This window comes from Podarcis tiliguerta, assembly GCF_965153285.1.
Source record: "Podarcis tiliguerta genome assembly, chromosome: 7".
NCBI classification, from domain to species: domain Eukaryota; kingdom Metazoa; phylum Chordata; class Lepidosauria; order Squamata; family Lacertidae; genus Podarcis; species Podarcis tiliguerta.
The window spans coordinates 53,302,427-53,328,543 of NC_139540.1; the positions used below are offsets into that span (position 1 = coordinate 53,302,427).

General features: G+C 42.4%; 1 protein-coding gene across 1 annotated transcript in view; it reads left to right on the forward strand.

Moving 5' to 3' along the window:
* The window catches only part of ZNF407 (zinc finger protein 407), a 331,438-nt gene that overhangs the window by 173,352 nt on the left and 131,969 nt on the right, over positions 1 to 26,117 (forward strand). The window contains exon 5 of the mRNA XM_083449815.1: positions 22,773 to 22,939. Coding sequence (XP_083305941.1) covers positions 22,773 to 22,939 — 167 coding nt within the window. The remainder of the gene's footprint in view (positions 1 to 22,772; positions 22,940 to 26,117) is intronic.

Genomic DNA, 26,117 nt, shown 5'->3' on the forward strand with positions numbered 1-26,117 from the left:
TGTAGCAATTTCCTTTACTATGCATTATTTTTATATCCCCTATTGTTTTTGCACATGACCTTTACCTCTCTATTCCCCAATTAGCAGATGAAGAGTTGCTGTTCATTGAGCAGAGGTGTTCAGACTTCTAAGGGAGCGGAATACTTTTTTTTTTTTTTTTTGAGGATGCTATTGTGAGTGCTCATTATTCTTTATCACTAATGAAATAACCCTATCATTTTAACCTTTCTTCATCAAACTAACCCCAAATATCAGTGAGACAGGGCTAGAACTGGGGTCAGGATCTTGGATAGTTAAAATCAGTGGACAGTAAACATTTCTAGTATTTGCTTTCTTTTTAGACATATACTTATTCATGTCTCAGCACTATGATCATGTGTTTAGCAACCATTCTCTGTCTTTTCATAGAGAACAGTGTTTTTACACAGCTGCCCTTTTTCTTTTTTCTTCTGCCTATTAGCTTGTTTAATTTTTGAAGCAGCAGCGTTATAGAAGAAATTCTAGAGCAAAGAATATGTTCAGAAAAGCCTTTAGAAAAATTACATGGGTTGTTCAAGAATAAATATCTCATTCTGCTTGGTATACGTTTGTGGGTATTGAGCTTCCCTCTTACTCAAATTTGATAAAATAAAGCTATTTCTCAAAAAAATGGGAAATGGCTCAGCTTATTTCTAGTCTGAATTGATTTGCTGACATTGCAGTAGCCTTTCAATGAGGAGACTGTGTTTAACAAGGGTTACTTATGTGTAGTATAGGAGCACATCAGGTATTGGAAGGACGGGGCATCAGACCTTATTTTCTGCTTCCTTCTTGCCATTGCTGACTCACCAGGGACAGCATGGTAGGTGAGGTAAAATGGAGGGTAGGGGTTTGGAGCAGTGTTTGAAACTCCCATTGTTCTAGGTGCATTTTGCGACAGGGAATTTAATTAGCGGGAGCAGTTTCTGAGCTCTGGGTGCACCTAAGATTTCAGATTAAAACTTCAGAGTGGAAGGAAAGGAGGACCTTTTTCTGCCTCCCCATTTCCAGCTACTCTCTGAAGACTGGAGAAGAGACCCTTATGAGAATATAAAGGGGGTGGGCAGGGGAAGGACCAGGCCATGTGAAAAATGAACGTAATATTTGAGCTGCAGTTCATTCATTTTCAGCTTTGTATTATTGTTATTAAAAAAAAGTGTGCCTAGACATTCCGCTGTTGCGCCCATAACCTAGGTTTAAGGTGCCATTTAGCTCCTATCTTTCATATCTCAGTTTCTAAACAAGTGGGTCTGGGGGATCATTGATAGATGTGTAGGTAGAACCAAAATTATTTTCCTTCTCTGATTAAAACCAATTCCAGAGAATTCATGGATCATAATTATCACCTCAGGTTTTTTTTTTAAAACACAAACCATTAATTCTGCAAGGCAAGTGAAAAGGAAAGTTGATTTTTCCAACCAGCGTATGAAACACCTTTAGGATTATAGAAAGCTGTCTTATAATAAAATAGACCATTGGCCCATCCAGTTCAGTATTGTCAACACTGACAGGCATTGACTCTCTAGCGGCTCTACCTGGAGATGCCAGGAATTAAGCTCCACCTTCCTGCATGTAAAGTGAATGGCTTACCACTGAACTGCTGCCTTTCAACTGAATTTCTGGCCATACAAAGAGGTACAAAGTTTACAGCAAGTCCTCTGGCTGTTGCGCTTTCAGCAGACATTGCCTACGCACTTCCAAGCCTATATTTGTAACCGCAAAGCCAGAAAATTGGCCGTGCTTTTCTTGACAGGCAACGACGGATTAACGTGTGTCTGAAGGACACAGTTGCGCACGGTGCCCAAACCAGAAGTGACCAAAAACATCACTAAACACATCACAAAAAGGACGGGATGGGGCCGGGGCGGGGTGGAACGGAGCAGGGCACACATACCACACTCTGCTAATGCGCGTGGTGGCCAAGAATGGGACCCCCGCGTTAAATGGGCATTGGCTGTATTTTCTGTAGTGCACTTTTGACTTCTGTTGCTCTATGACGGGAGCCTTTTTCAGCCTGAGGACCACATTCCTCATAGGCAGCCTCCCGGGATAAGCATGCTAGGGGTGGGTATGGCTAGTAGCAAAGACAATGGATGTGACTATGGTATTGGGGGGGTGTATTGGGTTGTTGCTGTTTTTATTTTGATTATGTATTTTGTGGTTTTGTATTTTGATTTTGTTCTGTGAACTGCCCTGAGACCTCCGGGTATAGGGCAGTATATAAATTCAAACAACAACAACAACAACAATTTTTTGCAGTAGGCAGCACTGCAGCCACACAAAAGTCAGAGGTTCTTGTGCATGCCTCTCTCACACACACAAACACCTCTTCTGCTCTGTAGCCTTTCTCACAAATATTATTATTAATAATAAGTTTACTGGAGGTCATGTGGCTCTCATTGGCTTTTATTTGTGCAAGTTTTGGATATAACTTAAGGTTAATTACTTAAGGTTTTTTTTCCTAGCATGCGCAGCAGTTGGTAGGCAGAAGAAAAAATAATTTGGGGTGCTGGGGTAGTATAACAGTGTATATTTAAAAGCTGATGAATTCCATAAATAGTTCCAAATCTGTGCGAGTTCAGTATTTTGTATTTTTATGTGAATAACCCATGTATTGCAGGGGATAGATTTGTGCACACAAATATTGGACAGCAGGGGGTGTTGCAGTTTTTCTCTGCCTCTCCCCCTGCCCTAATCGTCTGCCCCAGCCACATTTTTCCAGGAAAGCTCTAAGAATAGAAGGACTGCCAACAGAAAATAAGTGGAGGCAGGGGGAGCACAAGCAGGAAAAAAATTCAAAATTCCCTTTCACTCACTGCCCCAAATCCCACTCAGCTTTTTATCTATTCAAGATGACCCACCCATCCATCATGCCTAGTTAGTCTCTAATGTAAAAGTAATAAAAATAATCTGTCATAATCTGAAAGGGTTTAGTAGTTCAAGTATTTATCACTGATCTAACTTTACAATATATGGCTTATAGAGCTATCTATACTGTATAATATTCATGTCTTGGCTTGTGCTTATAGGGTCAATAATCTGTTTTAACTTTTCTGTGGGATATATTTTTCTGGGCAGTGCCAGACTGGCGTGCAATTTCTGTAAGATTCCCTGGTTCTCACCACTTTTCAAATATTTGCCTGCCACAAAGGTATTTCAGATTTATTATTTTCTTATTATAAATGTATTTTCCCATTTTGTTCTCTTAACATTTTTAAACTTAGGATAAAACTTTTTCTGAAACGCACACCAAAAGTGAGGTTTGAAATCTGCTAGTTTGAACTTTATTCACACATGAGTAGTTTAAGTGAAACCAGCAAAATTATTCAGAACTTTTTGACCACAGCAAAAGAGTGACCCTGCTAGAGTTCCAGTGCAACTACATCAGTGCAAAAGGCTGCTGAGTTGCTCCTTAAGGCTGCAGTTGACTTCCATAGGAGTAGGATTACACCCCTTTAATCCTGAAAGAGTGTGAAGTCATTATAATATGCTGCATAGTAGCCCCTATTTGAACTGATTACCAGTATGACGTAGGAATGCTTCATTTTACCCATTTGTTGATGCAAAATAGCTAACAAGAAATTTAAAGTTAGCCATAAGGCAGTTTTAGTGTTCGCTCTTTGGATTATCTGAAAGTGGATGTTATGAAACCTAATAACTACTCTATTGTCTTTTTTTATTTTGTGTATAATAAAAACAATGGCAATGTGAATAGAGAAACAATAGCAGCATTTATTCTGGTGGTATCTAACAGATTGGCGAGAGCTTGTTGTTTCTGCTAACATAGTCATTGCCATATCTCTGCTGATCACGTGTAAGAAGATTAAAAACTGTGGTTTTAAGAGGCTTTTAAAATAATTTTGTTTTATTTTATTTTATCGTGAGCAATCGTCCTTACATTGCAAGATCCAGTGACCTGCCATGTTAACACTTTGTCAGAGGTTATGACAAAATCCCAAACAACAAGGTGGTTGTTCGGTGCTTCTAACACGGAAATGTCTTCTGATTAGAACCACTTTCTTCTTCCCATGAATAAATTGTTTTCGTTCTAATTTTTTGTTCATTCTCTTGAAGAAATAAAGGCAATCCTATTTCCTCTTACAAATTATCATAAATATTGAAGAGGCAGATTTTTCTTAGATCATTAGCATATCACGCTGCGACCCACACCAGAATGTACCATTAACAAAGCAGCCTTCATGTAATTAATGTAAATAATATGGAACTACAGCATGAGTAACCCAGTCAGCCTTGGCAAAAAGCATTTGTCATAACGCATCATCTGAGGAGCTCAGTCTCAATTCAAATTAAACTTCATGGGTTTCCCCCTTTATTTTTTGCTTCTCAAGCTATAAATTCCTGAGAAACGTGCACCTATATGGAAGAAAGCAATCCGGAAAGCTGAAATTAAAATTTCATTATTTACTGTGCTTCTGCAGCAGAGGACAATTAGTATCTTCATAAAACTAGATATGTAGATTCTAAGGGCACATCTGAGGGTTCCCCTCCTCCCCTCACTCCCGCACTTAAAAGTGTTTTCTGTCCTCAGCTGCTGCCAGCAAATCTAAAGTATGGTGTTATGTCTGCCATTTGCTACTATTGCCCTCTGACTCCAAAACACAGAGGAGCATTGTAAATTTTTCATGAAGAGGTTTCAGTCTGTAAAACAGCAAACTGGAATAATGTTTTAAATGCAATCATTGTCAAGCCTGAACAATGTAATTTATCAAGAGAGCAGTTTGTACTATATAATAAGTTTCATATATTAATACAATTTTTCATCTGATGTCAGCCTCCTGATTTATGAATAGCCCATGATCTAAGGTGATCATTGAATTATAATTCAAGTAATAAGCCAGGAACAAGACACTCCACTGCTACCCTGCATTAGCTTACGTGCCACCAAGCCAATTTACTAAACAACCGTGGGCTAAATGATACAGTTTTTCTAATTCAAAGAAGGCACTCGTTAATTAGATAAAGGCTAAAGCTCTCATTATTTTTAAATGATTTAAGAACGAGTAAAGATCTTACAGCTTATACTGCAGCTCTAATAGTTCTCTGCTTACTGCCTTGTAATAAGAGTATTAAAGACAGATGGCCCATGCTGATTTAAACCAATTACAACACTTAATGTATACTAGTAGCAGTGACTATTCATAGGCACATCAGATGTTAATATTCTACATGCGACTGTTAAAAAACCCTTCTTATTAATGTGATTTACAAATAATTTGTTTCATTTTCCTGATTTTGGAGGTTTTTTGCCATCAGACTTGCATCTGTATGGTAGGGGCCACTTTTTAGCAGCTGTGATTTGTTCCTTAATCCCCATCACCTTTCAAACAGCTCCTGATTTGGTTTGCTCCCGTCATCAGTAGAGGAGTCACATCTGCAGTTCTGAGCCACCTCTCCCCTTCAGGATAGATTTCAGTATTGACTGAATCCATGTGATCTCTACAAAATAATGGGGTCTGGGGGGCGAATTGATATAGGGAATGTACTGAAAACCACATTTTCTTAAGCTCATTTTACTCAGGAGTAAGTTCTGCTGATTTTGGCAAAGCGTACTTCCAGGCAAGTGTTCCCAGGTCTCTAGCCTTAGGGGATGTGTTTAACTAGCTGGGCTTTCCTTAATGGTACTTTGAAATGATTCAAAAGTGACTTTTGATTTTATAAATAAGCACGGTTGCAGGAATAGAGAGGTCATCAGGAGCTCCATTTCCTTTCAGTTAAGTAGAGATTTATCAAGTGTAATATGATTTCCACTGTATGCAGCTTAAGTTTTAAATTTAATTTATATTGATGTACCAGTTTGGTAGAACCGTTACATGCTTCCTTTTATTTCTTTTTCTGCCACGAGTCTTTTTTATACTTCGTGCGAGACTGAAGTGCTTCCGTTGAGCTAGAGTAGCCTATTCAATCACAGCTCCCCTCAACTCTGTCTCCTTGTTCAAGCCATCCATTTATCTCTACTGTCCATAACCTTAACATCATTCCTGACCATGAACTCTCCTTCTCCTATATCTCAAAACCTGTGTAAATTTGCTCTTTCTGCTTCCACAGTGCCTCTTTGCCATCGGTGCTGAAACCCACATTCCTGCTTGATGTCTTCAGATTTTAATTTCTGCTTTCACTTAAAAAATAATAATACTCCATATATTTCAGATTTAGTTCAAGGTACAGCTGATCGTTGCTGAAGGTCGTCTTAAGAGCTGCAGCCAATTTGCGTGTTTCCATTACATAAAATGCAGTAAATACCAGCCTACACTATTGCACTTTTCATGACACTATTCCATATCTTTGTCTCTGTGTGTCATTTTTATTCAGGAACCAGTCCATGCCATACTGAGAAGTAATGCAACCCCCTCTCTTAAACTTAGCATTTCAGTCAACCAGCATGACCAAGAGTCCAAGAAGCAGAAAACTTACTGTATAACCACTTTGCAAAAGGTTAGAAATCATGAGATTTGAAAACGTTTTTCAAATTAAATTTGCCTCGGGATTCTTGGTACTGGTATATTTACTTAAATTTAGACCCTACATTTATACACTAAAGTGCCTGAGGAAACAAAGGAAACAAAAACATAAAATTTCAGTGAAATACAGTAAAAACAATTAGCAAAATGCAGCCTCTTATCCATATCTATTTATCTTTACCAGTATGTACATTTATTTCAGTTTTTTCATGTTTAATCCATCTGTCAACCAAAAATGTCCAACAAGGTGGCTATAAAGACACCCTAAAACAATGCAGAATTGTATACAAAAAAGAGGGCAAAATTATTAAAAATATTCTACAAATACTAATGGGCAGCAACCTTAGCCATAGCTGCCAGCCTGCACAAAAGCCCTCTGGGGCAAGGCTACCTTGTCCTGACTCCCAAAAGGCAATACAGTATGGCATAGATCTAACATTTCCCCCTCTCTTGAACCTGTATTGGCTAAGTGTTAGGTTTTGTACTCCGGCAGTTGCATATAGAGAGACCTATCAATTGCCCTTGCTGTGTATTTGTCTTCAAATTTCATCTCCAGTAGCATCCATCTCTTTGTATAGGTCTCTGTTCCTGTTATTCCCTGTCTATCTTGCACAATTTATGGGTTAACAGTGTAACAATATTGTCACTTTGCAGTGTGGGTTTTCCTGTGAGAGTCCAGAGGCACGCTTTTAAATGAGATTTTGTGCGTGCAGCACTTTCCGTTTACACTGAACCAACGAAGGCAGGACTGAAGGTGCTTTTGCTGTGTCTTTCTGGCCCCCACTTTTGTTTTAGAGGCACAACAAGATATGTTATTAATGGACCCTGAACAGAACAAGTTATTTGTTATGGTAACTTTTTGACCTATTTAATAAGTACTTAAAGCAGTGTAGTGCCATTTTTATTGTATTCTGCAGTGTACAGTTATGAAGCGTGGTACATAATAAAATAAAAGCAATAATGTGGATATTTCAGAGGGATCCATCAGAGCAGACCTGAAGCAACATATTTCATCTGGTTTGTCTGGCTCGGAAGCCTTGCAAGTTATAGCTGAAATAACTAGGAACAATATTGTGGTTATGACTTGTGATTGTTTACCATTGTAACCAGTGAAGCTCTTTATGTCCTTACCCTTTCTGAAGCTTGGGAACATTTTCCAAATAACTTCATTAACACCTTCCCATGTTTAGCTATGGGAGGGGGAAATGTGGGCAGCCCTAATAATGCAGTGCAGTTTATTTCACTGAATTTTGGTGAGATACAGGAAAGTAAGATTATTTTAACAAGCAAGTAGTACAAAAAAAAATAATACTATCTGAGATCATTGTCTGACAGTTTGATTTGGTTTGTGTGACCATAGACTAATAAAAGAAGATTCTCTGTATTCTTTCAAAAATAGGAAGTCATTCAAAATACCCGTGTTAGAGCACTTACAGTGGAACCTCGCGTTACATACCGTCCTCCTTGTGAATGCTGCGGGTTACGAGCTCCGCTAACCCAGAAGTAGATGCCCCTAGTTGCAAACTTTGCCCCAGGATGCGAGCAGAAGTCACGCACCATCAGTGTAGCAGCAGCGGGAGGCCCCATTAGCGAAAGTGCGCCTCATGTTACGAGCGGCTTCGGGTTACAAACGGACCTCCGGAATGGATTAAGTTCATAACCGGAGGTACCACTGTATTTCAGATTTCTCCATTATGTAAACATGAACAATACGGTCAAGAACTCTTAAAACTAAGAGTTTCCAATTGCTGTAAGTTGGTTGGACATCACACTTGGAACATACTTACAGTACATACCGTATTTTTCGCCCTATAGGACGCACCGTCCCATAAGACGCACCTAGTTTTTTGGGGGGGAAATAAAGGAAAAAAATTATTTCCCCCCCAGGCGCGGGGTTGGGGAAGCCCGAGCTTCCCCCGACCCCAGCCCCCAAACAGGCAGCTCTCTGCAAGCCGTGGGAGCCCAGTGCTGGCTCCCGCTGCTAGCGGAGAGGTCCGCGAAGCCTGGGCGCGCTGAGCTCAGCGCGCGCAGGCTTCGGCATGCAGGCACCTCTCCGCCAGCAGCGGGAGCGTTCCCGCTGCTAGCGGAGAGGTCCGCGAAGCCTGGGCGCGCTGAGCTCAGCGCGCGCAGGCTTCGGCATAAAGGCACCTCTCCGCCAGCAGCGGGAGCGTTCCCGCTGCTAGCGGAGAGGTCCGCGAAGCCTGGGCGCGCTGAGCTCAGCGCGCGCAGGCTTCGGCATAAAGGCACCTCTCCGCCAGCAGCGGGAGCGTTCCCGCTGCTAGCGGAGAGGTCCGCGAAGCCTGGGCGCGCTGAGCTCAGCGCGCGCAGGCTTCGGCATAAAGGCACCTCTCCGCCAGCAGCGGGAGCGTTCCCGCTGCTAGCGGAGAGGTCCGCGAAGCCTGGGCGCGCTGAGCTCAGCGCGCGCAGGCTTCGGCATGCAGGCACCTCTCCGCCAGCAGCGGGAGCGTTCCCGCTGCTAGCGGAGAGGTCCGCGAAGCCTGGGCGCGCTGAGCTCAGCGCGCGCAGGCTTCGGCATGCAGGCACCTCTCCGCCAGCAGCGGGAGCGTTCCCGCTGCTAGCGGAGAGGTCCGCGAAGCCTGGGCGCGCTGAGCTCAGCGCGCGCAGGCTTCGGCATGCAGGCACCTCTCCGCCAGCAGCGGGAGCGTTCCCGCTGCTAGCGGAGAGGTCCGCGAAGCCTGGGCGCGCTGAGCTCAGCGCGCGCAGGCTTCGGCATGCAGGCACCTCTCCGCCAGCAGCGGGAGCGTTCCCGCTGCTAGCGGAGAGGTCCGCGAAGCCTGGGCGCGCTGAGCTCAGCGCGCGCAGGCTTCGGCATGCAGGCACCTCTCCGCCAGCAGCGGGAGCGTTCCCGCTGCTAGCGGAGAGGTCCGCGAAGCCTGGGCGCGCTGAGCTCAGCGCGCGCAGGCTTCGGCATGCAGGCACCTCTCCGCCAGCAGCGGGAGCGTTCCCGCTGCTAGCGGAGAGGTCCGCGAAGCCTGGGCGCGCTGAGCTCAGCGCGCGCAGGCTTCGGCATGCAGGCACCTCTCCGCCAGCAGCGGGAGCGTTCCCGCTGCTAGCGGAGAGGTCCGCGAAGCCTGGGCGCGCTGAGCTCAGCGCGCGCAGGCTTCGGCATAAAGGCACCTCTCCGCCAGCAGCGGGAGCGTTCCCGCTGCTAGCGGAGAGGTCCGCGAAGCCTGGGCGCGCTGAGCTCAGCGCGCGCAGGCTTCGGCATGCAGGCACCTCTCCGCCAGCAGCGGGAGCGTTCCCGCTGCTAGCGGAGAGGTCCGCGAAGCCTGGGCGCGCTGAGCTCAGCGCGCGCAGGCTTCGGCATGCAGGCACCTCTCCGCCAGCAGCGGGAGCGTTCCCGCTGCTAGCGGAGAGGTCCGCGAAGCCTGGGCGCGCTGAGCTCAGCGCGCGCAGGCTTCGGCATGCAGGCACCTCTCCGCCAGCAGCGGGAGCGTTCCCGCTGCTAGCGGAGAGGTCCGCGAAGCCTGGGCGCGCTGAGCTCAGCGCGCGCAGGCTTCGGCATGCAGGCACCTCTCCGCCAGCAGCGGGAACGCTCCCGCTGCTGGCGGAGAGGTCCGCGATGCCTGCATTCGCCCCATAAGACGCACCCAGATTCCCCCTTCATTTTTGGAGGGGAAAAAGTGCGTCTTATAGGGCGAAAAATACGGTATTTACCTGGATTTTATTCTAGTTTAGTTGCCACTCCTCCCCTAAAAGAATTTTGGGCATTGTGAGATTTATCGGGGTACTGAGAATTCTCTGTTGGAAGTCTCTTCCACCAACACCACCCCTCAAAGAACCATAGTTCTTAGGGTACCTACAGGATGGTGTTAGAGCCCTCAGTGTTCAGCTGAGTGGACAGTATGGTTCTTGCTTAGCTTCCTGGTTCATCTGTCCACTAAGACGTACATGGCTTCCCCCAGTTCAGAAGAAACATGAACATAGCTTTTATGTGTACAACTGCAAGCACGGATTTCCCTGACCAGTCGACCTGACACAATTTGTGAGGTGACCTAGCAGTTGTGCCACAACAGATATACAGTATATCTTTTGGCATAGCTGCTCCAGGTCTTTGCTTACCTTCCAATGTTCAGCTTCCTTGGATGACCCCAGGTTCTAGTAGACATGACGCATGATTTTAAACATCTCTTGTAATGTCCCTTCATCCAGTTGCTTCTCCACCCCAAACTAAAAAGCCCTGAATATTGTAAGCTTTCCTCATAGGAGAATTACTCCAGCCCCTGAACCATTTCACTGCCCTTTTGTACACCGTTTCCAGTTCTGCAACCATGTTGTGGAGGTGCAGCAACCAGAACTGTCCACACTGTTCTAGTTCTCATGATCTGATTTCTGATCATGCAAAGGCATGAACAAGCTTGTAGCCCTATGTACCTTGAAAACACATTGCACCAATTTCGTTCACAATTTAGAAGGACTAATGTATTGGATTGCATTCTAGTATGATTCTCTATCAACATCTCCTAGCCTTTGCCTCCTAGCCCAGTTACTGCAAAATAGTGTGCAGGGGCATACCAGTGTCCTGTAAGAGGGCCTGAAATGTGTCTCAAAATATTAAGCTAGATTAGCGGCGGAGAGAGTCTTCATGATGGCCAGGGCACGGGTGTGCCAGAGGGGCAGGACGCAAGGCAATGTGAGGACGACGCATCAGGGCAGGCATGTGCCCTTCCTACCAGGCTGATTGGGAGGGAGCAAGCCTGTTGCATCCTTCTTAGGCCGCCCTGCCAGTGTGAGCCAGAAGGGTGGCATGAGGACGCAGCAGGACAGGCAATAATAGGTTAACAGTGTCCATAGGCAGCATAGCTCTGAAAACTGGTTGCTGGGAGGCAGGAACAGAGAAGAAGTGTTGCCTTCTTGTAGGCATCCGAGGAGCAACTGATTGTCCACTGTTGGAAAGAGTCTGGGTAGATTGTCTTATTCACAAAATGTTTCTTATCTGCCTGCCTGCCTTCTTTCTTTTTTTCTTAAACTGAAATGTCCTTCCAGTTTTAAGCTTTAAAAAGTTGTAGTCCCATGAACCTTCATAATCTTTCATATTAACAAGGAAAATCAGTGTAATGTCCCATTTCATCCTTCTTCCACGCATAAAAAATACAGCAACGTGCACTATCGTTTTCAAGTACAAATGAAAACTGTATGAAAAAGCTGCTAATTATAAAAATGTTGTCCCCAGTAGTTTACAGAAAGCTTAGTCGCTACAGAGGTTTTAATACCTTGTTGACCAGTTTTTCATGTCACAAGAATGATTTTGGAGAGCTACTGTGTTAAGACCCTGTTTTCCAACACATTTATAACATGAAACACCTGAACAAAGATTATGATATTATTTCTTGTCCTTTTTATAGTTAATCTCTCTCTCTCATTTTCATTCATATATATATATATATCTCACAAAAAAGAAAGAAAGCCCAACAGATTGGACCTCCAGGAAGTGCCCTGATGTTAATCAGAGCAGTGTGCAAGACAGAAAAGCTGATAGTCAGAAATTGCTCTTTAAACTAAGACAGACTGTCAGTCTTTAGGAATGGTGGGGAATGGCCTATTTATGTAATCAGATACTAAAGCTGGGAAGAAGCTGTCAGGCACATTCTTGTTGTGTAAGCAGCAGGCAAACTGTGCTTTATCTGACAGACAGTGTGTAAATCTGTCCATGCAAAAATCCAAATGTTTAGTTTGCTTCTAGTCACTGTAATAATCTGCTTATTTTCTTCTGCAAGAGCGATGACATCACTTAGCAGAATGCACCACAGACAGGAGGCCTAGATAAGGCTATGTTACTGTCAGTCATTCACTTCTTGATTGGCAAGGAGATAAATAGGAATCTACTGGAGGTTTGCTTCTAGCTAAAAGAGCAGCCAACACCTTCAGATAAGTATATGAACAAGAAGCCCATCTAGCATTTTCAGGTTATATTTAGTCTTCTTTGCAAGCAAAGAATTATAACTTTTCAAGAAGAAAATTCAATTCCATTGTGATGGTTTCTCATTAGACATGTGCCACTGACCCTATAAAAATACAATATGCATTGTCTTAAAATAATAATAATTCAGAAATACTGGTCTCACTACTGATTAAGATGGGATTAGTGTCTGTGTCAATTTTGATAAGGTTATTAATGCCTTTGTACTGATATTTGGCAGATGAAAAGGTAGCATTTTGAGAAGTGGACTATGGTTGACATTAAAATATAGAAAACCTTGCAGTTCAACGACATTTTAGCCCAGGCATAGGCAAACTCCGGCCCTCCAGATGTTTGGGACTACAATTCCCATCATCCCTGACCACTGGCCCTGTTAGCTAGGGATGATGGGAATTGTAGTGCCAAACATCTGGAGGGCCGGAGTTTGCCTATACCTGTTTTAGCCAAATGTTGCTCTTGGACTGTACCGGTGAAAGGCAACACACTCTGGGCTCTGCCATTAGCAGACTTCCCCTTTCCTCCCATAAAGAACAGCCTGAAAAGACCAGTTGGCTTCCTCCATTGTCCAGAGCAGGGACAGCTTTTTGGGAGCTTGCTTCAGCCCCACCCGCCCTGCTAAAAGCAACGCTTTCAAGAACACTTTCAAGAACTTCATAACTAAAAATTAGTGCCTGTGTTTGTTCCCGCCCTTTTCCCTCCCCTGGTTTCCCCCCGCTTTTGTGTTATGTCTTTTAGATGGTAAGCCTGCAAGCAAAGACCATTATTAATTGTAAGCTTCTCTGATAGCGTTTCCAGGGATATAAATATTTTAAATACATAAATAAATTTAGTCAAGCTAAGCTGGAAGTGGGATGCTTCTTATAAAAGTTTTTGGCAGTGGCAGAACTAGCTTTCAGGTGTTGTTGGGTTTGTTTGTTTTTTGTCAAAAGGGAGTGAAAGTGTTTTACATGCGGCCTGAAATTGAACAGTGACCTCATTCCCTAGATTCATGCAACAAGAAAGCATTGCTCTGATTCCAAACTGGTTTTGTAAGCAGTGATATCAGCACATACCTAAAAGAGATTTACCTGTGTAGCACTATAACACCACATTTAGTACATGATCACTGCTGACTGGCTGAAACTTACCTAGAAAGGAGAAAGATGCTCAGATTTGAAAACGATAAATGGCACTCAAAGGGGAAACAGTGGCAGTGAACAGGCTTTAAAAAATGGGAACGTTAAATTTGGGGGGATAATAATTCATCCTCTGACAAGTCTTCTTTTGGCCTCAAAAATGGGCGGACATTTAGCACAGCCTTGCATTATATAGCCAGCACATTTTATTTGTCACTTCAGTGTTTCTTTTAAAATGAGGAATGTTGTTGCGTGCTTGGATAAATCACAGCATTTTTAAGCAGATTCTGTGAAGCCAATTTATAGAAGAAGTCCATTAAAAGCATCACTGTTTTTCAGGGGAGTATGTTTTGTTTCTTCATTGATGATGATGATAATGATAAATGGATTGCACTATTAAAGCATAAATTAACATTGCTAAAGATGTCTACACTTTTCATCAGTCAATCTATGTAGTCCCATTTCTGAAATGACTCCTGCAGTTTACAATTGGCATGCAGCTAGAAGAAACATTCATTGTCATCAGGCAGTTGCCATACACTATAGTCCTTATATTATGTTCCAGCAATAGAGAAATATTCTCAACCTTGCAGGCAGCCTCCATGGATACAAAAGGCTCGTTAGTGTTGAGGTATATTTTTCCCCTTACATAAAGGTCCAGGAAATTTGTTGGATCTCAGGGGCAGTTCTAAATGTGTGGCCTTACTCTACCCATGTAATGCCCAAAGAAAGCTATAGTTGTATGGATGTGTTGAATGCTAAGCTAGGACATGATGGATCCAGAGTGGCTCCTCTGTGCTGTAATTTCTTTGGGCATTTGAATTTTTAGTGATGTTTTGCATATTGAAAAACAGTTGCCTTCCCCCCCCCCCTCAATATTATAGAATGAATTAGCTGAAACTGGCAAGCTGAATGGCAAGTCAGAGGAGGGAAATCAGGGTGTGTACATCCTTCCACATGTTTTTCCTGGTACAGTGGTACCTCACAAGACGAAAAGAATCCGTTCCGGGAGTCTCTTCGTCTTGCGTTTTTTTTTGTCTTGCGAAGCAAGCCCATTAGCGGATTAGCGCTATTAGCACTATTAGCGGTTTAGCGGCTATTAGCGGCTATTAAAGGCTTAAGGGATTAGGGGATTAGCTGCTAAAAGGCTATTAGCGGCTATTAAAGGCTTAAGGGATTAGCGGATTAGCTGCTAAAAGGCTATTAGCGGCTTAGATCAGCTGATAAGCGGCTTAGATCAGCTGTTCAGCGGCTTGGCGAACAGCTGTTAAGCGGCTTAGGGGCTTGGGAAAAAGGCTGGGAGGGGGGAAAAAACCCCCAGGAATCGCAAGACATTTTCGTCTTGCGAAGCAAGCCCATAGCAAATTCGTTTTGCGAAGCACCTCCAAAACGGAAAACCCTTTCTTCTAGCGGGTTTTCCGTCTTGCAAGGCATTCGTCTTGCGGGGCACCACTGTATTTTGAAACATGACAGCCAAACATGAAGCAACTAGTTTTGAAAGTAGTTCGCTGTCATGGACTGGCTGGATGCAGAGGAGTGATGGGAGGCACCACCTGGGAAACCCCCCAGGAGAAAAGGATCAGAGCCAGGGGATTAGTGGTGGGCTGAAGATGAGTGGTCAAAAGGAGCAGAGGGGGAGGGGGAGGGGGAGGGGGAGGAGGTGTTGGGTGTTGAAGAGGTAACAGGGTTTAGTGAGCAAGAAGAGACTGTGGCAGAGAGCAGTCCAGAATCAGAGTCAGAAACGGGGGGGGGGGGGCAGTGTGGAGACAGGCTGCTGAAGAAGCAAGGGAGTCTCCCCTTCCTGCTGTAACCTGGTCTCCCAGAACACACAGAGAAATGAAGAGGGGACAAGAATTACTGGGAAGAGATGCTGTGATCACTTGTCCTGTTTTGGTTCCTTTGAATAAAGAGTTAGCTTCTCTCACACTGGGTGTTTTATTGCTGACCTGTCCTTGACTCTGGCTTCTAACATTCACTTTCAGTTGTTGAGACTGGGTGGGGTGGAAGAATGCAGTAGGGGGTTTTAGGATAATATACCTTATAATATAGGGACGCAGGTGGCACTGTGGGTTAAACCACAGAGCCTAGGGCTTCCTGATCAGAAGGTCAGCGGTTCAAATCCCCGCGATGGGGTGAGCTCCCGTTGCTCGGTCCCTGCTCCTGCCAACCTAGCAATTCGAAAGCACGTCAAAGTGCAAGTAGATAAATAGGTACCGCTCCGGCAGGAAGGTAAACGGCGTTTCCGTGCGCTGCTCTGGTTCGCCAGAAGTGGCTTGGTCATGCTGGCCACATGACCCAGAAGCTATACGCCGGCTCCCTTGGCCAGTAAAGCAAGATGAGTGCCGCAACCCCAGAGTCATCCGTGACTGGACCTAATGGTCAGGGGTCCCTTTACCTTTACCTTATAATATAGGACTAAAATCAAATCTTCTCATTCTGTTTTGTTGTGTGTTTTTAATTCTGCACCTTCCCACTTTCTAGGTTCTAGTTTACAGCCAACTATTGCCATTATCATGTAACTAAACATGATTCTGTATAAAACCTAAACAGAGGTACTTCCTTTTTAAAGTTGAAGTAAGATTATGAGAAGTCTATTTATAAAGTTTATAAAGAGAAATAAACTCAATTGCTCTGTAAATTCTAACTTGCTTGTTAGTTAATCAAACTGACTACCATTAAACCAAAGAAGTTTGCCTTTTGGTATGAGATAGATGAATGCCTGTGCCTTTGATGTTTCACTAGTAGTGAGCTAGTAGTGATGCAATAAAGCTACTGGACCACTGAATTCCTAAATAAATAAATCCTTTTGATAGAAAAGATCAAGTAAATATTGGGAACTGGAAGCAGTCTATGTCTCTCTGGAGAAAAGTCTGTGGTATTGAGATGACCATAGCCCCAAGCTAAATTATTTGATCATTCAGATCTATATGCATTACAGATCATTCAGATCCTGAAAAGAGGGTTTTTTGTTTAAGAACCTCAAAGATCCTCTGTTGAATAATGTTAAGGGAAACACAGGGCTGTTTCTTGAGATATTATGAACACATTTCTTTAATGTAAATGCCTGGACAGTTGTGAACTTGGTATTAAATGACCTCATGCAGATAAGTGTGTTTTGGCATGTTGTTGAATTTGGGTCCTGAATCAGGCTGAATTCGGCTGTCTAAAAGCTTCCTGATATGCCAACATCGCAGGTTTGGGGGTGTTGTTCTGAGTTTGCATAACAATGAATATCACAACACACTTCTAAGAGCCAAGTAATAATTTATTAAATAGCCAAAAAATGAAAATAATAAGATAAGGACAGCTGGATTGAATGAGATGGCTGCAATTATCAAGACATACAGTTGCCAGCAGCTGTAAATCTTACTGATATTTTTCATGAAAACTGGGAGTGGGGGAGTTAACCAAGTCAATGAATGTTGACTGTGTTATTAGGTAGGTTCTTGTACTCTTGAGGGATTGCACGATATATAAGGTAAAGTAAAAACAGCACTCAAATGAAACTGTAAGCTTTATTGGTGCAAAGGGGTTTGACTCATTAATATTATATATACAGATGTTCCATTTTTTCTACATTATATATTTGTACCAGTAAAAATTCATAGAGGTGTGTTAATGAAACATACCTCCATGTGCATTAAATAGTGGGATGTGACATTATTTTAAGTGATTGTATATTATAAAAAGCTCTGTAGCAGGATTAACGTTGTTAAATTGACATGATATTATAAGACCATGGAAGATGATAAATTATGAACTTTCCATTATGCCTTAATGCATACTGTAAGAATTACAAGGTAATGGCTATTGGTTGTATCAAGTTGGCCCATAGGCCTGAGTCCTATATATTTTAAAAAATAATAATTCTGTGGTCAGCTTCCGTCTTCTCAATTTCATATCCTCCTAATTTCAAAATGGTTAAAAATCAGATAAGAATTTAAAGGTAGGCATGCCCTGAAAGATGGCTATATATTAACACCTGAGAATCCAGTTCCAGGATATACTGAAGAAGCATAGGAGCTGCAATGTGGTACATTTCCATCTGCTCAGGATCTAAATGTGCTTGTTTACTGTATCTTGAGCCTCCCAATCATTATTAAACATTTTTAATGTTTTACTTGCTGCAGTGAGATGCAAATCAGGAATTGTTCTCTTGCATTGGAATTGGGACATAGTTATAGAAAATGCTGGTTCAGATCTGCACTTAGAAGTGCACTCCTAACACACAACAGGCTTGGTGGAGCAGCCCAGCCACTGTCCTGCTGCTCCACTGGCCAAGGTGAAAGGTGGTGGGCATGAAAAATTCCCTTCACCATTTCTGTTTTGGCCCAGCAAAGAAACCCAAATTAGGCCCATTTCTATCACATTACAGCAGCAGGACTTGCTCAGGATCCGGTGAACCCTGTTAAGACCTAGATCCACACCCCAAACAAAGCATCCCATTTTGAGTGTTTCCTTTGGCTGCCAAAAGCAAGGAATACCACTGGCAGTAGCTCCTACCCACTTGCTCCTGATCAGTGGAGCACCCCTACTCATGGCAAAGCTGGTCAGGCAGGGCTGGTTGGAGGAACAAATCTGCTCTGTCCAAATCCATTCTAACACAGTGGATCAGGGGTATGATGACCCTTGGTGGGCTAATCAACCGAGCTTAGTCTACCTCACAAAAAATAAAGAAAAGTTGCTCTGAGATATTTGAAAGGAGAGCAGAATACAAAAATAAGAAAGAAATTATATCTGACTGCAGTTTGATTCCTTCTGATTATTAGATTAGACTTGTCTAGTATTCAGATTTACTTCAGCACAGTGATATTTCACTATCTAGTCTGTATTTGCTGTTTTTGTCATTTTTAAGACAGTCGCTCAACCTTACTTGAACATTTTTATTGTATGTGAATAATAGAGTATGCATTGGGGTTCAATAGGTGCAATGCTGTTAAATGTGCATCTTGGAAGATTTAAAAATGAGGGATTTATTTTGTCATTCATAAAGTTGTAATACAGTCTAGAGAAACTATTTGTTAAAAGATAGCATCTACTTAACCTGCTTATTTATTTCTTGTAGTAGAAGGTTAGATCCACAATAAATACACAAGGAAATAAGTAGATAGGGGAATTTATCTTAGAAATAAGATCCCTGCCATGCTTTTGAAATGTGAAATGCATGAAGACCTGTCATAGAGATATACGGACATGATATTTTTTTACGGTGCATTTGGAAGTATTTAGCTATATTTGTCATTTTCTAGTGCCACCAAGCAATGATCAAGTGATATAGTAATTTGAAAGTCTGTTTTCAATTCAGTATGTGTGCACGCACAAGCACATCTGCACACACACACATACACACATCATTCTTGATCCTTTTATCTTCCTCCATTCCTTGTGTATGAAAATGGTTTTATTGGGAAATTTAGCAGTTGTTTAATGTAAGTGTAAATTGTGTATATATATATATATATATATATATATATATGAGAAAAAATATAGTCAGATTGCATTATGCAAATGATGTGAATTGTTTGTTAATGCTTGTAAAGCAAACTGGAGAGCTGTACCAAACCTCTGTAGATATTTTTGTAAACAGCAACAACAACCTACAAACTAAATACAGGTTTGTTCTTCTCACTATATGAACATAATAGGATGATTTTATGTGCTTTCACTTAATAGCATCATTGAAGTCCACAAAACCTGAGTTGTCTTTTTTTGCCGACAGTCTTTATTCATTTGAACCTGTGGGTTCATAACCTTGATAGCCTGTGCTTTCTACAGAGTGTTTACCACCTGGGTCCAGGTTTCTGTTCATTGTTGGATCCATATTAGATTAGATTCAGACAAGACATTAAGAAGTAGCATTGATGTTCTGTTACACTACCTATATTAAAGGTAAAGGTACCCCTGCCCGTACGGGCCAGTCTTGACAGACTCTAGGGTTGTGCGCCCATCTCACTCAAAGAGGCCAAGGGCCAGCGCTGTCCGAAGACACTTCTGGGTCACGTGGCCAGCGTGACATCACTGCTCTGGCGAGACAGAGCCGCACATGGAAACGCCGTTTACCTTCCCGCTAGTAAGCGGTCCCTATTTATCTACTTGCACCCAGGGGTGCTTTCGAACTGCTAGGTTGGCAGGCGCTGGGACCAAACAGCGGGAGCGCACCCCGCCGCGGGGATTTGAACCACCGACCTTTCGATCGGCAAGCACTGAGGCTTTAACCCACAGCGCCACCCGCGTCCCATACTACCTATATTAGGGGTGGGGAATACCCCTCTCTATCTGGTCTTCAGAACTCTTCCACAGTTACACCAGCCCTACTCCACTGGCTTGGATGGAGGATAGATAACGATGTCTGTATGTAAAACTGGTCTACTGTAAAAGTTAAAATTTGCTGCTCCACCCACTTTAGCCTATGGCCCCACCCAACACTGGGATGTGGCCCCTGGAAAGTTGCCCAGGAGAAATGTGATCCTTAGTATGGAAATAGAGTTCAAGATTCTGCCTGTTCCAATGTATACTATGCCCTAACTTATGGTGGCATCTGTATATGGTAGGAGGGAGTAAACCCTCTTAAACAGTGTAGTGCGGTTGTGGTCAAGGGGCATCTTCCAGACACATGTTATCTGGTCTTTTTTTATTGCAGCCTTACAGTCAAGCCTTTTGAATTCTAAGCTTATGTCACTAAGCAGAATAAGAAAAAAATAAAAGAAAGGGGGTGATTTTTACAGCATGATGTTCTAGCCTTGCCAACCTTCTAGTTCCGTAAATGAACCCCAGAAATAAGTTTTCAGGAGCTGCCATGTTACAGTAGGTAATACTAAAAGACAGTGGTTGACCCAAGGTCACCCAGTGAGCTTTATGGTTAACTGGGGCTTTGAAACCTGGTCTCCCAGGTCCTGTTCCAGAACTATTAATAACTGCACCAAATTGATGTTCTCTAATACCAATAATAGACTAGTGTGATCTAATAGTAATCTGCGAAGACCAGAGTGAAAAGAAAGGTTTTTAGCATATGCCGGAAACACAATCTTGTAGTGGTCTGACATATTTCGACACGGAGGAAGTTATAAAGAGGACAGGTGCCACCACATTAAAGACTCTGTTCTATGCAGAAGTAATATTATATTAGGTGATTCAGTTTTCAAGGTGTGGCTTCAGAGGAAAATTCTATGAGTGAACAGCCAATCCTTCCTTTTAAGCTTGAATTCAAGTGCCAAATTCAAGCTGCAGCTGTTCTTATCCATAGCCTCACTTTTCAGAGAAGTGGGGTCAGTGTCAACTGGGAATGTAACTATTCCAAACATGGCCTGAGCTTGAGAAAACTCCCTCTCTATAGATGGAACATTCAGCACTGTTGATGTTTTGGGGAAGAGTTGTTTGTTTTTTAAACCCACCTCTTTGCTATTGCAAACTGTAATCATTTAAGCTGGGATGAGGATGAGGGGATGAGGAACCTCAGGCTTGGAGACCAAATGTGACCATGCAGGCCTCCATACGGCCCTTTGATTCCTCACAAGGGCCACATTCACACTGCATTTAAAGACTATGATATCTTTCCCCGAAGAATTCTGAAAGCTGTAGCCTTTGAAGAGTGCTGAGGACACCTCCACTCCCCTCACAGAACTAACATTGTCAGAGTGGTTTTAACAGTCAAACTCTTCACAGGGAACTCTGGAAATTGTAGCTCTCTGAGAGGAATAGGAGCCTCCTAGCAAGTTTCAGCACCCTTCACAAACTGTAGCCCCCAGAATTCATCGGAAGGAACCGCAACTGTTTAAATGTTCTTCTCCAGGGAAGTTCTCCTGGCGCCTTCATTACACACCTTTAGGTGACAAGCAAAAATATTCCTTTTTAACCAGGCCTTTGGTTGATCTTATTGACATCCAACACCCTTTTAGAATTGGGGGGGGGTATTGTTTTTGGTTTGATTTTCTATGTTGTGGTTTTGTTTGGGAACTGCCATGAGACCTCCGGGTATAGGGCAGTGTATAAGTTGAAGAAAGAAGAAGAAGAAGAAGAAGAAGAAGAAGAAGAAGAAGAAGAAGAAGAAGAAGAAGTGGTAGGTTCTTTAAATGAGCCACAGTAGAGTTACCTAGAGCTACAATGTTCAGCGTTTCCTGCGAAGAGGGATTGATTCTTATACCACTCTCTGTACGGCCTCCTAACAACTCTCAGCTCTCAGCATCCTTAGGGAAAAGATGCCATAGTCTTTAAATGTATGGTGTGAATGTGGCTTAGCTGCCTCCCCATCCCAGGCCACACACTCCACTCACCAGCTCCATGACCTCCTTCCATGCTTTTGCCTTTCCGGAATGTGCCCTTGAATCGTGATAATGCCTCTTGCTTACCTACATGGAGGCTACAGCGATGTGCACATGGGGTTGGTAGAATAGAAACGTGTTTTTGTCCCCCCCCCCCCCCCCCATTTAGCACAGCTAAAATGTAGCCTAATGTCATATTCATTGACCTGTCCCTTTTTTCCTTCTAGGAGGGAATGAGGTTGAAAAAGTCCCCCCCCCCCTTTGATTTAAGCTATATAATGTTTCTGTTTTTAGCAAGCTTTTCACATTTAACCATGGAAATGCTGAAAAAAATAAAAAGTACTTCAAGTTAACCTGTGCAAAATTTTTTTTCAATGAATGATAAATCCTTTGAAGATAGGGGTTTTTTTTGTTCCCTCCACCCCCTGTCTTCTTAACACATGTGGGTTTTTTTTAGTTTTGTAGTTTTGCTGCTGTTGTTGTTGTTTACTACGGTAACAGTGTTATTACAAGTAGTATTTCACCTCCACACTGCAGTAGCAGCAGCATGGCACAGAGTGGTGTGATTGTCTGAGTAGTTTAGTATGGATAGCTTTTCATTTAGCCTTTGCTCTGACAGCCCATGCCCTGGATAAGTGGTGTAGGCCTGTACAGGTGAAATCTATTCTCACATTTGCCTCAGGGGTGACTGGACTGTAACAGAATTTTTCAAACCCGTTGGGCCCAACCGCAAAGCAGAGAATAAATGGCTGAAGTGCCAGGTCTCGACAGAAAAATCAATGCCTGGTTATACAGACATGACAGACCAGGTCTGCAATTCTCTTCATGAAAGTCTCTGCGTTTACCACACTTTGAGTTAAAAAACATGCTTCTTTTGTCAGTTTTGGGGTTTGCGTGTGTGTGTATAAAGTTAACACCTGCTTTTCTTTTTCTCTCCCCCCCCCCTTTTTTTTTTACACAGGAAATTTACATGTCCCTTATGTGACAGAAGTTTTACAGAGAAGTGGGCATTGAACAATCATATGAAACTCCACACAGGAGAAAAGCCATACAAGTGCTCATGGCCTACATGCCATTATTCCTTCCTCACAGTATCGGCCATGAAAGACCACTATAGGACTCACACAGGTTTGGCTCATGCTTTTCTTAACCTGATGCGGGCACAAGGAAATGAAGGGGTGATGGTAGAGGGCTTGTTGCATTAGATTTTGTGCCTAGCAGTAAAATGGCTGCATTTAAGAAAGGCTCTAACTCTGAAACAAATCCTTCTGTTTGCAACATCAGTTTTCTGTTCTGTGGTGATAGATGTTAGCATCCCAGGTGATGCTAACATTTAAATTGTTTTGGTATATTTATTATAAGCCACATAGAACAATTGTGAGCTTGCGCACAAAATGTAGTTAAGCAAACAAAAAGACCATGGTTGTGTGTGGCTTCAGAGATCCACCTGTTGCTTTTTATCGTATGAGAACTTCTAAATTTATCCTTTAATGTGAAAATGATCTAGGTGAAAAATAGTAACAGCCCACAGTTTATTGCTGCTCCAGGAAGTGTTTTGTGCTCATTTTTAACATTCTTCAAATTTGCTTCCATGTTCTTTCCTTGATGAAGGAAGCTTCCTGCATATGTTTTTAATGCGATCACAATATCATGTGATAATGTGGTTGGAATTAATCAATATTTCAAATTTACTGAAGGCATTATGAAAAAAATGAAACAGATTCAAGCTTCTGGAAGTGCAAAGTAAAGTTTCACATCACCCGACTATGTTGACTCAAAAAATCATGTTTCCTACTGATTTTTCTCAGTGGAATCATGCTTAGGCATAGATGTGTGTCAGATCTTAGAAAGAGGGCACCATGTAAACAAGTGTAGTTTTTGGAGCTATAGTAATGGCAGAAATTGCTGGAAAGCATATCCCCGTACTATTGGTTCATATAATTCATTTATTCATAGGATAACTTTTTGGCCTGTGGCAGAACGGCAGGATAAATATATTAATTGACTGACTGATTAAATAAATGAGCAAGAAAGCAAGTTGAGGAAAATTTACAGGAAGGAGGAAATGGCTACAAATATCCATGAGAACCAAGCCTAACTGAAGTATTGATATTTGATACCAAGCCGTTTCCAGCAGTACTGAGGAACAGCAATAATTTTGAAGGTGCATTGGCCACAGTTTAAATTCACACTGCATAAAATACCAGTTTTATTTAACACACAGTGAAAAGCTTTCTACAGCTGGAGGAAAACAATGTTAATACCTGTACTTTTTGAGTTAAAAGTTGATGCAAGTTAAGCTTATTAGAACAAAGATTGCTGTGAAGGACTAGAAAGCTTTTAATAGTCAGCTGTTAACTACAAATAACATTATTATAGGAACTCTTCACATGCAGCCTGGTTCTTTAAGAATAATATTAAACTGTAGCATAGATTGTAACATCATGGGATGCCGAAAAGTGAGATTACTTTTTAGCTCCTTAGCAAAACAGTATATGTAAGTCTTGGTTAAAAATGTAAGAGATGTTCTTGTAAAAATGTAAAAAAAAAGCAATCTGGAAATCAGAATTCTGTAGGCATTTCTTAGAAAGATGAAACAGTGTTCCATTAAATTAAAAAAAATATATATTCCTGAAAAGATCCTCCCCCCAGTTTTGCGAAAATGAAATGAGTTGTTGCTAGAAATTATAGGTTAAAAGTTCTTCCAAGGCAGTTTGTAGGAAACCCAGGCCTCCTTAGCTTCTTTGACAAGGGTGTTGACGATTTAAGGTCTCCAGCCTGCCCTGAGAGATCACTTATATCGAACAGCAGATGAAAAGCCAGTGCAGATGTAATTTATCGTCGGCGTTTCCTTCTAAAGAATAATTGTGGAGACTTGGTTAGATCAATAATATGGATTTTTGTTGTTAGGTCTTGTAGTCTGCACCATAATGAGAGATAGGGGACAGTGGCTGTTTTCTAATAGAAAATAAAGGATTGGTTTCCGTGTCTTTCTACATTTGAATGCAAAATGGCACACTTGAAACTAATTCAAGTTGTTAAGAAAAGACCCATTTTCTATTACATTCCTGTTATCATATAAACATGGCATGTTAGATCAGCCCTCTGTACCTGAAGTGATATATTGCCCCTTAGATCCTTCTCAAAGTTTAAAGGTTGTAACTTCTGGATGAAGAATGAATTGTAAAATTGTTTAATGTAAGACTGAAATACCGAAATCATGTTCACAGTTACATGTCTTCCAGCATACCTAACTATGTGCGAGATTGCACCTAATAATTGTTCAGCCAGTCTACATGTCTGCACTCAAACAAAACAAAAACCTAATTAAATACATGGAAAACTGAAGTGTGAAGGATATAGGATGAGATAAACTCACTGCAACATTAAAATATGTCCCATCCCCAAAGTTACGGTACTTCTGTTCTTGTATGCCTAGAGGACAGTCCTAAATAAAGGCAATACGTTTTACCAGATTTGTGTAGTTTTAAAAAGTCATTCTCCATTATTCAATAAAGATAATTCCCACTGACTACTGTGGGAATACAGGATTTGGTGGTATATAAAGAATTCAGTGGGTATTATAATAAGTCCAATTTTACATAGTAAGCATGTAGTGTTCTTGCATAGTTGGCCTAGGACTTGCCGATCGCATGGTTGGCGGTTCGAATCCCCGTGGCTGGGTGCGCCCCCGTCGTTCGGTCCCAGCGCCTGCCAACCTAGCAGTTCAAAAGCACCCCCGGGTGCAAGTAGATAAATAGGGACCGCTTACCAGCGGGAAGGTAAACGGCGTTTCCATGTGCTGCGCTGGCTCACTAGATGCAGCTTGTCACGCTGGCCACGTGACCCGGAAGTGTTTGCGGACAACGCTGGCTCCCGGCCTCTAGAGTGAGATGAGCGCACAACCCTAGAGTCTGGCAAGACTGGCCCGTATGGGCAGGGGTACCTTTACCTTTACCTTAGTTCATATGTACTTGACAGCATGATATAAAGTGCTGTTTGTGTCCTTCATAAGCATAAAAACCTGCAGGCTTTAATGACATTCAGGTCTCCCCTGAAAGGTAAAATGCCATACAGTACATGATAGCTGATAACATCTCCCTGAATGTGATATGGCACAAGAGTGTTTGGATTAAGGCCAGTGTGTATTGACAAGGAAAATTGCCCTAAATACCTGGTTGCTATGGGTTGCTTCTAGATTTATGGCAAGAATACTTATTTTTCTGTTGCTAATGACTGTGTTGTTATGTTGCTCCATAACACACAAGTTTTACTGAGCCATACAAAATCACGTACAAGGTGTCCT